Source organism: Tachypleus tridentatus, chromosome 1, assembly GCF_004210375.1.
Source record: "Tachypleus tridentatus isolate NWPU-2018 chromosome 1, ASM421037v1, whole genome shotgun sequence".
Lineage (NCBI taxonomy): Eukaryota > Metazoa > Arthropoda > Merostomata > Xiphosura > Limulidae > Tachypleus > Tachypleus tridentatus.
In genome coordinates, this window is record NC_134825.1 from 177,931,839 (window position 1) to 177,947,243 (window position 15,405).

General features: G+C 30.9%; 1 protein-coding gene across 2 annotated transcripts in view; it reads left to right on the top strand.

Annotated features, from left to right (window-relative positions):
- Window positions 1–15,405, top strand: part of LOC143231159 (R3H domain-containing protein 4-like) — a 45,186-nt gene continuing 29,781 nt past the window's right edge. For both annotated transcript variants that reach the window (XR_013016798.1, XM_076465818.1), the window contains exon 1: window positions 1–256. Coding sequence is in view for 1 of the 2 variants with exons in the window: in XM_076465818.1 (XP_076321933.1) it covers window positions 180–256 (77 nt within the window). In the remaining variant the exon portion in view is untranslated. The remainder of the gene's footprint in view (window positions 257–15,405) is intronic.

The window sequence follows — 15,405 nt, forward strand, 5'->3', positions numbered from 1 at the left end:
AAAGTGAACAGGTAGTTTCTTTCGCACTGAAAGAGGGCGAAAGGTCGCGAAGTTGGAGATAGTAAACGAGTTCAACGTAATCTTTGTATATCTGAAGCAAAATATTGATCCTCTTGCTTTTTCAATCACATCCGTTTACGAAGAAGATTTACATATATATATATATATAAACCGACAGGATGGGCGTTATTCATAACTTCAATTTTTTAACGGACTCTCCTGTTGCTCTGGCTGAACTGGAAGACAACTTGGATGAGTAAGTTAAGAATTAACTCTAGTTATTTATACAAACTAACTTGTAGTGTTGAAATATTGTTAATAGTTTTACTTTTAGTGTTACTGATAGTTGCAGAAATTGACTGAGGAAGTGTCTGACACTGGTAAGTTGCAAAACAAGATTTTCTTGCCTATTATAAACAAACTCTTCTCCCACAGTTTATATTGTTGGTGTTTCAGTGTTTGTCACTCAGTCATATAAGTACGTCTATTTATTACTGATGGTCTAACATGAGATTGGTAACAGAAAAGTTGAAAAGTTTCGAATTTTACTATTCTCTTACGATTTTCTCCCCAGTGGCACAACGGTACGCCTGTAGACTTATAACGCTAGAAACCGTGTTTCGACACCCGCGGTGGGCAGAGCATAGGTACCCCATTGTGTAGCTTTGTGCTTAATTACAAACAACAACAGCTCTTACGATTTTTTTCGTTATCTTAATAATAAGTTATTGGTTTATAACAATATATTTTATTTATGGCAACATACAAATTATAAGTTCACTAAGTTTAGAACTAAGGCTGGGTAAATGTTAGCCAAGATAAATGATGCTAAGTTGATGCACACCGTTAAAAAGATTCAGTGTTAGTAATGCACATTAAAGATACATTTTGTTTTTTACATTTGCTACTCAAATAGCTGTTGTTTTGAATAATTTCTAACCATTTGGGTTAAGTCCTTTTTGGACTGGTTCACACCCTTGAAAATAATAGTGGAATTTGATTTGTTAAATGTGTTGTAATTAGCCTGAGTCTGACCACACTCTTAAGGAACAATGTCAACTTTGGATGAGGTTGTCCAAGCTGTTGACAGGGCTGCTAGAGATTGCTTAAGAAGTGGTTATCATGGTATAATTTATTATTATTACGTATTAGTTTATCCTGAAGGTGATACCAGAAGAACCTTGCTCAGAAAATATACAGAGTGGCCCATAAGTTCCTACCCATTCATATGTTATTATGTTATATTCAATTATGCATGTATTATAAATGTTTCTTTTTTTCAGAGAAATATGGCGATGTAAGCCCATTTACACATGAATAACATATTGTGACAAGTACGTGGACACATGAGCACAAGAATACTGGTGACACCACACCGATACACTAGATACATAAGATATGTGGATGGGTAGGGACTTACGAGCCACCCTGTAGATTCTGGAAGTAAAAAACTAGAGTATTTGGTTTGTCATATTCAAATATGAATGTAAATCTTCTTGTGTCACTCCCTGAAGGGGGACTCTAAGAGTACATGCCCAATATGGTGACAATTCATCCAGTGTTTTGCTAGTTATGAGTAGACAGGCACATGCATACACTTCTTGTCAATTCTGATAATGTGTGTGTTGATACTTCAGATAGGAAACCACATTTCTTAGCAACTATACCTCATCCAGCTTATCTCTTTGTGTTTCTTAACATGTTGGATAAGATAGAAGTGGATAAGCTATATAAATGTAGCACTGATTTCTTCACATGATTCATTTGCTTTCAAGTTTATTCTCAAATTGCATCTTCAAACATTATCCTATGTGTGAAAAGTAAGCTATTTACCAAAAACAAAATTTAGATGTTTTTAACATAAACACTCTTTGAATAATTAAACTGAACTTGTAATTTATGTTTTCAGAGTAATTTTATAATATCTGTTGATATTTTAACTTTGTTGACAAAATATTATGTTTTTTGTAAAACAAATACTTGTAGTGCTAATTACCTGAAATCGAGGGAATGAAGAGATCTTTTTTCCATTTACATCCAATTGAATTATGAACAAAATATGTTAAAATAAAATGTTTCTCTGTCTTTGTCCACAGTACTAAGTCACAAAGTTACTGTTGACCACTCGCTAATTTCTATAAATGTTTCACTATCAATTTTCTTATTCTATGTACATAAAGTTGACAATTTCTAAGCTTTCTGTTTGTTCAGTGAAATATTTATAGTTGAAACCAGACATCTCAATATGAGAATTGGATAACCAAGTTTTCTACATTCAAGTTATAAGGTATAGTTGTTAACTCTGTGTAAAGATGCCAACATTTGTGGATTTGTGTAGCATGTTCCTGGCTCACAATCTCAACATGGCCAGTTTTGAACAACTGAAAAATTGAAAACTGTCTATATTACTGTTTGAGACCTGCAAGAAGTTGTATTTGTACCAAATCTAATATCAGTTATCTCGCACGAACATAGATAGTTTAGAAAAACTTTAAATTCTATTTCTTTGCTGAAAAATTGAGAAAAGACAAAAATTGTCCACATCTTTATTTGTAAAGAGTGTCTTTGTACTAAATTCCATGTAAATTGGTTGAAAGAAGGCTAATAAATTGACTAAAACTACTAAAACAATCATAAAATTATGCTTTTTGTAGCATCTTGACCTTCTTTTAGTCAATAAAATGGGCAAGACAACAATTTTATTTTTCAGTTTGTTGGGCCTTTAGAAAAGTATCCTTATACCAGATCCCTTATACATTGGCCAAAACCTCAAAATTTCTTTATTTCCTAAAGATACTGAAAATGGGCAAATCCAACTTTTTTATGTCAATATGTTGAGTGCCAGAAAATTTATATATCTGTGTCAGTTTTCATTTTATTACTGCACAGGAGCCCAAAATATACTTATTTTGTGTTGTTTGACCTTGACTCCATAAAAAACCTTCAAGTGACCTAAATTAAAAAAATAGAATAAAAACTTGTTTAGACATATTGGACCAATGTATAACCCTTTAAGGTTTCAAGTTAATTTGTCGAGAAGTGAAACAAAACAAATTATAACAATAAATAATTTTTTCCTTTCATTTCTTTACATGTATATATAGTTTATTATAAACAAAAACAAGCCAAAACTAAAATGCAAAATAGTGCATCAATTGAAAGGATTTGCAGGGTACAGTCTGTGACGTGGGGTATAAAATTAGTGAAAGGATCCACAAGGTACAGGCTGTGACGTGGGGTATAAAATTAGTGAAAGGATCCACAAGGTACAGGCTGTGACGTGGGGTATAAAATTAGTGAAAGGATCCACAAGGCATAGGCTGTGACGTGGGGTATAAAATTAGTGAAAGGATCCACAAGGTACAGGCTGTGACATGGAGTATAAAATTAGTAAAAGGATCTGCAGGGTACAGGCTGTGACGTGGGGTATAAAATTCGTGAAAGGATCTGCAGGGTACAGGCTGTGACGTGGGGTATAAAATTCGTGAAAGGATCTGCAGGGTACAAGCTATGGCGTGGGGTATAAAATTAGTGAAAGGATCTGTAGGGTACAGCCCGTGACGTGGCATATAAAATTAGTGTAGCATTTTGAATTTTTGTTTTGGCTTGTATGTGCTTATTTACTTTCACGCACCACCAGGAGACTTTGACATGGTAGGCCTTTCTATAGGATAGTAGTTTTAACAATATGGGCTTGAAACAACCCATAGATATAATTTTTTTACGTGTACGAACAGGTCAGAGTAGCAAGTGGATGACAGATCAACAATATGGGCTTCAAATAACCCATAGATCTCATCTTTTTACACGTATGAACAGGTCAGAGTAGCAAATGGACAACAGATCAGCAATATGGTCTTGAAACAACTCATAGGTCTCATCTTTTTACCTGTATGAACAGCTCAGAGTAGCAACGGGATAGAGATTGGTATGCAGATGGTCTGAATCAGGATTTATGAAGGTTATTCTCTATATTGGATAATAATGGTTTGCCTTTAGTATGTTGTCACAAAATTTTCTGTCTTCAACAATATTGAGAACATGTAGCAGTTAAAAATGTATGAATCACAAATAACACTACAGTAAGACATGAAATGTGTAGTTGTGTACATGATAAAATCCATTTTAGCTTTAGGGAGAGAAACTTTATATTATGATAGCAGCAAATGGGTTTGGACAGATATCAGTATTGGTTAGCACACTAAAGTTTATGTGCTTCAACTTGGCAGTATGAATACCTTCAGATGTAAGGTTTCAGTGTTATGACAATTAATGATGCTAGTGATAATGCGCGCCTCCACTGGTCTGACATTTCTTCAAATGGATGATAACATGGACATTCACTGGTCTGGCATTTCTTCTGGTGGATGATAATGTCCCCATCCACCGGTCTGATGGGTAATAACATGCACATCCACCAGTCAGACGTTTCTTCTGATGGGTAATAACGTGCACATCCAACAGTCAGACGTTTCTTCTGATGGGTAATAACGTGCACATCCACCGGTCAGACGTTTCTTCTGATGGGTAATAATGTGCACATCCACCGGTCAGACGTTTCTTATGATGGGTGATAGAAAGTATTAAACAACTGAATGCTTACCAACTAATGAATGGTAAAAGTGTTTAGGAAGATTGGTAATGTGTGATTCACTGCTTAAAAGTCTTGATGAACTGTGACAAAAAGTAGGTCCATATTATCTCCATGTTTCCTTTAACTGCACTACTTTAGTGTATGATATGTATTAGTTGGTCATCCACATTTATTATCAAATGTTTTTGTGACCATTTATTGAAATACATAGTCTGTTGTAACAATGCACATTGACATTAGATATTTGCAAACCTGGTCAAATAACACTTGTGCTTGTATTAACATAAATTGAGGGATACCACTGACATTATGCCATATTAATAGTTGTGTCTTGTCTTAGCTAGAACATAGAAAAGGAAAGAGCTGAAATTGATATCTAATAAGAATACTTGTAACAAGTATACAAAGTTTTGTTTTTTTAATATATATGTATTGATATTTTGTCACAGTTCTTTGCATAGAGCTTGGAATCATATTAACTTTATAGATAAAACAACTTGAATCACGTGACATGAACAAATAATTGTATAATCGATATTACAAGGTGTTTAGAAAGTCACTGTGCAATTTTGTAATCATATTTTATTCAGTCTATTTCAAGCCAGCACCTGATAGAGGTGTTTAGAAACAAAATAAGAAGGATCCAGGCTTGTAATGATGCCAACGGGGGTCACTTTCAACATTGTTTATAATTGTCATTCATATTTACCTCCTGTATTCTATATTGAAACATGTCTGTTAATAAATATATAAGTGCACAGTGACTTTCCAAACACCCTGTACATATATATAAAAGTGCACAGTGACTTTCCGAATACCATGTAGAATTTTTTATTGTGCTCCAAATCTGTTAATAACAAGCTAACAATGGTAACTGTAAATATGTACACTGTGAACCCAACTGATAATGAGTGTTGTGAACAACACCATAAATAGACCAAAATAGTATGGTAACTGTAAATACATACACTCTGAACCCAACTGATAATGAGTGTTGTGAACAACACCATAAACAGACCAAAAGAGTAGTTTAAAAGAATTTGTTAATTAGGTTCAAGAGAGTCACAGACTATAATATTTCTTGATATATTTTATAGAGTGTATAATGGTGTGATCATGTTTAGTGATACCTGTATAACACCAAGTGCAGGAAATATTTACAACAAAACCAGTGATAAACATCTTTAAACACTCTTTTATGAATAAGTGTAAAATCTGTTGTGTTTCAGCTCTAGAAAACTGTTAATCTCTTAGACATTAACAGTTATGTAAATGGACAGTTAGCTTCACAAACCTTTATGGTCCATTCCAAAATACAAACTATCTTCTTTATAGCCTTCTAATGGGATATAATTTTCAGATTATAACCTTTGCAGAGTACACAAAAAAATAAATTTGTTTCTGATTTCTTTTATAAAACACAGATTTATAACAGTTGACAGTAAGGCTGGTGTTGCCTCTATTTACAAGTAAATTGGAAAATAATAACAGCATTCAAACCATTGTTAATGGTTTAACTTCTCCAGGCTGGATATTATACTGTTCTTACTTTATTACAAAATATGGACATGAAATTTTGCTATATTATTTAACAATATTTAAGATGTCTTATCTTACAGCAGAAGGATATATTAAAGTCAACACAAAGTTTGTAGTATCAGCTTATTCGTTACTGTCTGGTTCAAAGTTTTTAAGCTATAGTTAAACACAAGGTCTCTGGTATCAGCTTATTGGTTGTTTTCTGGTCCAACATTTTTAATCTTAGTTAAACACAAGGTGTATGGTACTAGCTTATTGGTTATTGTTTGGTTCAAGGTTTTTAATCTTACTTAAATACAAGATCTATGGTACTAGCTTATTGGTTATTGTTTGGTTCAAGGTTTTTAATCTTAGTTAAACACAAGATCTATGGTACTAGCTTATTGGTTATTGTTTGGTTCAAGGTTTTTAATCTTAGTTAAACACAAGGTTTATGGTATCAACTTATTGGTTATTGTTTGGTTCAAGGTTTTAATTCTTAGTTAAATACAAGATATATGGTACAAGCTTATTGGTTATTGTTTGGTTCAAGGTTTTTAATCTTAGTTAAACACAAGATCTATGGTACTAGCTTATTGGTTATTGTTTGGTTCAATGTTTTTAATCTTAGTTAAACACAAGATCTATGGTACTAGCTTATTGGTTATTGTTTGGTTCAAGGTTTTTAATCTTAGTTAAACACAAGGTTTATGGTATCAACTTATTGGTTATTGTTTGGTGCAAGGTTTTAATCTTAGTTAAATACAAGATCTATGGTACTAGCTTATTGGTTATTGTTTGGTTCAAGGTTTTTAATCTTAGTTAAACACAAGGTTTATGGTATCAACTTATTGGTTATTGTCTGGTTCAAGGTTTTTAATCTTAGATAAACACAAGGTTTATGGTACTAGCTTATTGGTTATTGTTTGGTTCAAGGTTTTTAATCTTACTTAAATACAAGATCTATGGTACTAGCTTATTGGTTATTGTTTGGTTCAAGGTTTTTAATCTTAGTTAAACACAAGATCTATGGTACTAGCTTATTGGTTATTGTTTGGTTCAAGGTTTTTAATCTTAGTTAAACACAAGGTTTATGGTATCAACTTATTGGTTATTGTTTGGTTCAAGGTTTTAATTCTTAGTTAAATACAAGATCTATGGTACAAGCTTATTGGTTATTGTTTGGTTCAACGTTTTTAATCTTAGTTAAACACAAGATCTATGGTACTAGCTTATTGGTTATTGTTTGGTTCAAGGTTTTTAATCTTAGTTAAACACAAGATCTATGGTACTAGCTTATTGGTTATTGTTTGGTGCAAGGTTTTTAATCTTAGTTAAATACAAGATCTATGGTACTAGCTTATTGGTTATTGTTTGGTTCAAGGTTTTAATCTTAGTTAAACACAAGATCTATGGTACTAGCTTATTGGTTATTGTTTGGTTCAAGGTTTTTAATCTTAGTTAAACACAAGATCTATGGTACTAGCTTATTGGTTATTGTTTGGTGCAAGGTTTTTGATCTTAGTTAAACACAAGATCTATGGTACTAGCTTATTGGTTATTGTTTGGTTCAAGGTTTTTAATCTTAGTTAAACACAAGGTTTATGGTATCAACTTATTGGTTATTGTTTGGTTCAAGGTTTTTAATCTTAGTTAAACACAAGATCTATGGTACTAGCTTATTGGTTATTGTTTGGTTCAAGGTTTTAATGTTAGTTAAACACAAGATCTATGGTACTAGGTTATTGGTTATTGTTTGGTTCAAGGTTTTTAATCTTAGTTAAACACAAGGTTTATGGTATCAACTTATTGGTTATTGTTTGGTGCAAGGTTTTTAATCTTAGTTAAATACAAGATCTATGGTACTTATTGGTTATTGTTTGGTTCAAGGTTTTTAATCTTAGTTAAACACAAGGTTTATGGTATCAACTTATTGGCTATTGTCTGGTTCAAGGTTTTTAATCTTAGTTAAACACAAGGTTTATGGTATCAACTTATTGGTTATTGTTTGGTTCAAGGTTTTTAATCTTAGTTAAATACAAGATCTATGGTACTAGCTTATTGGTTATTGTTTGGTTCAAGGTTTTTAATCTTAGTTAAACACAAGATCTATGGTACTAGCTTATTGGTTATTGTTTGGTTCAAGGTTTTTAATCTTAGTTAAACACAAGATCTATGGTACTAGCTTATTGGTTATTGTTTGGTTCAAGGTTTTTAATCTTAGTTAAATACAAGATCTATGGTACTAGCTTATTGGTTATTGTTTGGTTCAAGGTTTTTAATCTTAGTTAAATACAAGATCTATGGTACTAGCTTATTGGTTATTGTTTGGTTCAAGATTTTTAATCTTAGTTAAATACAAGGTCTATGGTACTAGCTTATTGGTTATTGTTTGGTTCAAGGTTTTTAATCTTAGTTAAATACAAGATCTATGGTACTAGCTTATTGGTTATTGTTTGTATCAAGGTTTTTAATCTTAGTTAAACACAAGGTTTATGGTATCAACTTATTGGTTATTGTCTGGTTCAAGGTTTTTAATCTTAGTTAAACACAAGATCTATGGTACTAGCTTATTGGTTATTGTTTGGTTCAAGGTTTTTAATCTTAGTTAAACACAAGATCTATGGTACTAGCTTATTGGTTATTGTTTGGTTCAAGGTTTTTAATCTTAGTTAAATACAAGATCTATGGTACTAGCTTATTGGTTATTGTTTGGTTCAAGGTTTTTAATCTTAGTTAAATACAAGGCCTATGGTACTAGCTTATTGGTTATTGTTTGGTTCAAGATTTTTAATCTTAGTTAAATACAAGGTCTATGGTACTAGCTTATTGGTTATTGTTTGGATCAAGGTTTTTAATCTTAGTTAAACACAAGATCTATGGTACTAGCTTATTGGTTATTGTTTGATTCAAGGTTTTTAATCTTAGTTAAATACAAGATCTATGGTACAAGCTTATTGGTTATTGTTTGGTTCAAGGTTTTTAATCTTAGTTAAACACAAGATCTTTGGTACTAGCTTATTGGTTATTGTTTGGTTCAAGGTTTTTAATCTTAGTTAAATACAAGATCTATGGTACTAGCTTATTGGTTATTGTTTGGTTCAAGGTTTTTAATCTTAGTTAAACACAAGATCTATGGTACTAGCTTATTGGTTATTGTTTGGTTCAAGGTTTTAATCTTAGTTAAACACAAGGTTTATGGTATCAACTTATTGGTTATTGTTTGGTTCAAGGTTTTTAATCTTAGTTAAACACAAGATCTATGGTACTAGCTTATTGGTTATTGTTTGGTTCAAGGTTTTTAATCTTAGCTAAACACAAGATCTATGGTACTAGCTTATTGGTTATTGTTTGGTGCAAGGTTTTTAATCTTAGTTAAATACAAGATCTATGGTACAAGCTTATTGGTTATTGTTTGGTTCAAGGTTTTTAATCTTAGTTAAACACAAGATCTATGGTACTAGCTTATTGGTTATTGTTTGGTTCAAGGTTTTTAATCTTAGTTAAACACAAGGTTTATGGTATCAACTTATTGGTTATTGTTTGGTGCAAGGTTTTTAATCTTAGTTAAATACAAGATCTATGGTACTAGCTTATTGGTTATTGTTTGGTTCAAGGTTTTTAATCTTAGTTAAACACAAGGTTTATGGTATCAACTTATTGGTTATTGTCTGGTTCAAGGTTTTTAATCTTAGTTAAATACAAGATCTATGGTACTAGCTTATTGGTTATTGTTTGGTTCAAGGTTTTTAATCTTAGTTAAATACAAGATCTATGGTACTTATTGGTTATTGTTTGGTTCAAGGTTTTTAATCTTAGTTAAACACAAGGTTTATGGTATCAACTTATTGGCTATTGTCTGGTTCAAGGTTTTTAATCTTAGTTAAACACAAGGTTTATGGTATCAACTTATTGGTTATTGTTTGGTTCAAGGTTTTTAATCTTAGTTAAATACAAGATCTATGGTACTAGCTTATTGGTTATTGTTTGGTTCAAGGTTTTTAATCTTAGTTAAACACAAGATCTATGGTACTAGCTTATTGGTTATTGTTTGGTTTAAGGTTTTTAATCTTAGTTAAACACAAGATCTATGGTACTAGCTTATTGGTTATTGTTTGGTTCAAGGTTTTTAATCTTAGTTAAACACAAGATCTATGGTACTAGCTTATTGGTTATTGTTTGGTTCAAGGTTTTTAATCTTAGTTAAACACAAGATCTATGGTACTAGCTTATTGGTTATTGTTTGGTTCAAGGTTTTAATCTTAGTTAAATACAAGATCTATGGTACTAGCTTATTGGTTATTGTTTGGTTCAAGGTTTTAATCTTAGTTAAATACAAGATCTATGGTACTAGCTTATTGGTTATTGTTTGGTTCAAGGTTTTAATCTTAGTTAAATACAAGATCTATGGTACTAGCTTATTGGTTATTGTTTGGTTCAAGATTTTTAATCTTAGTTAAATACAAGATCTATGGTACTAGCTTATTGGTTATTGTTTGTATCAAGGTTTTTAATCTTAGTTAAACACAAGGTTTATGGTATCAACTTATTGGTTATTGTCTGGTTCAAGGTTTTAATCTTAGTTAAACACAAGATCTATGGTACTAGCTTATTGGTTATTGTTTGGTTCAAGGTTTTAATCTTAGTTAAACACAAGATCTATGGTACTAGCTTATTGGTTATTGTTTGGTTCAAGGTTTTAATCTTAGTTAAATACAAGATCTATGGTACTAGCTTATTGGTTATTGTTTGGTTCAAGGTTTTTAATCTTAGTTAAATACAAGGCCTATGGTACTAGCTTATTGGTTATTGTTTGGATCAAGGTTTTTAATCTTAGTTAAACACAAGATCTATGGTACTAGCTTATTGGTTATTGTTTGATTCAAGGTTTTTAATCTTAGTTAAACACAAGGTTTATGGTATCAACTTATTGGTTATTGTTTGGTTCAAGGTTTTAATCTTAGTTAAATACAAGATCTATGGTACAAGCTTATTGGTTATTGTTTGGTTCAAGGTTTTAATCTTAGTTAAACACAAGATCTTTGGTACTAGCTTATTGGTTATTGTTTGGTTCAAGGTTTTAATCTTAGTTAAATACAAGATCTATGGTACTAGCTTATTGGTTATTGTTTGGTTCAAGGTTTTAATCTTAGTTAAACACAAGATCTATGGTACTAGCTTATTGGTTATTGTTTGGTTCAAGGTTTTAATCTTAGTTAAACACAAGGTTTATGGTATCAACTTATTGGTTATTGTTTGGTTCAAGGTTTTAATCTTAGTTAAACACAAGATCTATGGTACTAGCTTATTGGTTATTGTTTGGTTCAAGGTTTTAATCTTAGCTAAACACAAGATCTATGGTACTAGCTTATTGGTTATTGTTTGGTGCAAGGTTTTTAATCTTAGTTAAATACAAGATCTATGGTACTAGCTTATTGGTTATTGTTTGGTTCAAGGTTTTTAATCTTAGTTAAACACAAGATCTATGGTACTAGCTTATTGGTTATTGTTTGGTTCAAGGTTTTAATCTTAGTTAAACACAAGGTTTATGGTATCAACTTATTGGTTATTGTTTGGTGCAAGGTTTTTAATCTTAGTTAAACACAAGGTTTATGGTACTAGCTTATTGGTTATTGTTTGGTTCAAGGTTTTTAATCTTAGTTAAACACAAGATCTATGGTACTAGCTTATTGGTTATTGTTTGGTTCAAGGTTTTTAATCTTAGTTAAACACAAGATCTATGGTACTAGCTTATTGGTTATTGTTTGGTTCAAGGTTTTTAATCTTAGTTAAACACAAGGTTTATGGTATCAACTTATTGGTTATTGTTTGGTTCAAGGTTTTAATTCTTAGTTAAATACAAGATCTATGGTACAAGCTTATTGGTTATTGTTTGGTTCAAGGTTTTTAATCTTAGTTAAACACAAGATCTATGGTACTAGCTTATTGGTTATTGTTTGGTTCAAGGTTTTTAATCTTAGTTAAACACAAGATCTATGGTACTAGCTTATTGGTTATTGTTTGGTTCAAGGTTTTTAATCTTAGTTAAATACAAGGTCTATGGTACTAGCTTATTGGTTATTGTTTGGTTCAAGGTTTTTAATCTTAGTTAAATACAAGATCTATGGTACTAGCTTATTGGTTATTGTTTGGTTCAAGGTTTTTAATCTTAGTTAAACACAAGATCTATGGTACTAGCTTATTGGTTATTGTTTGGTTCAAGGTTTTTAATCTTAGTTAAACACAAGATCTATGGTACTAGCTTATTGGTTATTGTTTGGTTCAAGGTTTTTAATCTTAGTTAAACACAAGGTTTATGGTATCAACTTATTGGTTATTGTTTGGTGCAAGGTTTTTAATCTTAGTTAAATACAAGATCTATGGTACTTATTGGTTATTGTTTGGTTCAAGGTTTTTAATCTTAGTTAAACACAAGGTTTATGGTATCAACTTATTGGTTATTGTCTGGTTCAAGGTTTTTAATCTTAGTTAAACACAAGGTTTATGGTATCAACTTATTGGTTATTGTTTGGTTCAAGGTTTTTAATCTTAGTTAAATACAAGATCTATGGTACTAGCTTATTGGTTATTGTTTGGTTCAAGGTTTTTAATCTTAGTTAAACACAAGATCTATGGTACTAGCTTATTGGTTATTGTTTGGTTTAAGGTTTTTAATCTTAGTTAAACACAAGATCTATGGTACTAGCTTATTGGTTATTGTTTGGTTCAAGGTTTTTAATCTTAGTTAAACACAAGATCTATGGTACTAGCTTATTGGTTATTGTTTGGTTCAAGGTTTTTAATCTTAGTTAAACACAAGATCTATGGCACTAGCTTATTGGTTATTGTTTGGTTCAAGGTTTTTAATCTTAGTTAAATACAAGATCTATGGTACTAGCTTATTGGTTATTGTTTGGTTCAAGATTTTAATCTTAGTTAAATACAAGGTCTATGGTACTAGCTTATTGGTTATTGTTTGGTTCAAGGTTTTTAATCTTAGTTAAATACAAGATCTATGGTACTAGCTTATTGGTTATTGTTTGTTTCAAGGTTTTTAATCTTAGTTAAACACAAGGTTTATGGTATCAACTTATTGGTTATTGTCTGGTTCAAGGTTTTTAATCTTAGTTAAACACAAGATCTATGGTACTAGCTTATTGGTTATTGTTTGGTTCAAGGTTTTTAATCTTAAACACAAGATCTATGGTACTAGCTTATTGGTTATTGTTTGGTTCAAGGTTTTTAATCTTAGTTAAATACAAGATCTATGGTACTAGCTTATTGGTTATTGTTTGGTTCAAGGTTTTTAATCTTAGTTAAATACAAGGCCTATGGTACTAGCTTATTGGTTATTGTTTGTTTCAAGATTTTTAATCTTAGTTAAATACAAGGTCTATGGTACTAGCTTATTGGTTATTGTTTGGTTCAAGGTTTTTAATCTTAGTTAAATACAAGGTCTATGGTACTAGCTTATTGGTTATTGTTTGGTTCAACGTTTTTAATCTTAGTTAAATACAAGGTCTATGGTACTAGCTTATTGGTTATTGTTTGGTTCAAGGTTTTTAATCTTAGTTAAATACAAGATCTATGGTACTAGCTTATTGGTTATTGTTTGGTTCAAGGTTTTTAATCTTAGTTAAACACAAGATCTATGGTACTAGCTTATTGGTTATTGTTTGGTTCAAGGTTTTAATCTTAGTTAAACACAAGATCTATGGTACTAGCTTATTGGTTATTGTTTGGTTCAAGGTTTTAATCTTAGTTAAACACAAGGTTTATGGTATCAACTTATTGGTTATTGTTTGGTGCAAGGTTTTAATCTTAGTTAAACACAAGATCTATGGTACTAGCTTATTGGTTATTGTTTGGTTCAAGGTTTTAATCTTAGTTAAACACAAGGTTTATGGTATCAACTTATTGGTTATTGTTTGGTTCAAGGTTTTAATCTTAGTTAAATACAAGATCTATGGTACTAGCTTATTGGTTATTGTTTGGTTCAAGGTTTTTAATCTTAGTTAAACACAAGGTTTATGGTATCAACTTATTGGTTATTGTCTGGTTCAAGGTTTTTAATCTTAGTTAAACACAAGGTTTATGGTACTAGCTTATTGGTTATTGTTTGGTTCAAGGTTTTTAATCTTAGTTAAACACAAGATCTATGGTACTAGCTTATTGGTTATTGTTTGGTTCAAGGTTTTTAATCTTAGTTAAACACAAGGTTTATGGTATCAACTTATTGGTTATTGTTTGGTTCAAGGTTTTAATTCTTAGTTAAATACAAGATCTATGGTACAAGCTTATTGGTTATTGTTTGGTTCAAGGTTTTTAATCTTAGTTAAACACAAGATCTATGGTACTAGCTTATTGGTTATTGTTTGGTTCAAGGTTTTTAATCTTAGTTAAACACAAGATCTATGGTACTAGCTTATTGGTTATTGTTTGGTTCAAGGTTTTTAATCTTAGTTAAATACAAGATCTATGGTACTAGCTTATTGGTTATTGTTTGGTTCAGGGTTTTTAATCTTAGTTAAATACAAGGCCTATGGTACTAGCTTATTGGTTATTGTTTGGTTCAAGATTTTTAATCTTAGTTAAATACAAGGTGTATGGTACTAGCTTATTGGTTATTGTTTGGTTCAAGGTTTTTAATCTTAGTTAAACACAAGGTTTATGGTATCAACTTATTGGTTATTGTTTGGTGCAAGGTTTTTAATCTTAGTTAAATACAAGATCTATGGTACTTATTGGTTATTGTTTGGTTCAAGGTTTTTAATCTTAGTTAAACACAAGGTTTATGGTATCAACTTATTGGCTATTGTCTGGTTCAAGGTTTTTAATCTTAGTTAAACACAAGGTTTATGGTATCAACTTATTGGTTATTGTTTGGTTCAAGGTTTTAATCTTAGTTAAATACAAGATCTATGGTACTAGCTTATTGGTTATTGTTTGGTTCAAGGTTTTTAATCTTAGTTAAACACAAGATCTATGGTACTAGCTTATTGGTTATTGTTTGGTTCAAGGTTTTAATCTTAGTTAAACACAAGATCTATGGTACTAGCTTATTGGTTATTGTTTGGTTCAAGGTTTTAATCTTAGTTAAATACAAGATCTATGGTACTAGCTTATTGGTTATTGTTTGGTTCAAGGTTTTAATCTTAGTTAAATACAAGATCTATGGTACTAGCTTATTGGTTATTGTTTGGTTCAAGATTTTAATCTTAGTTAAATACAAGGTCTATGGTACTAGCTTATTGGTTATTGTTTGGTTCAAGGTTTTAATCTTAGTTAAATAC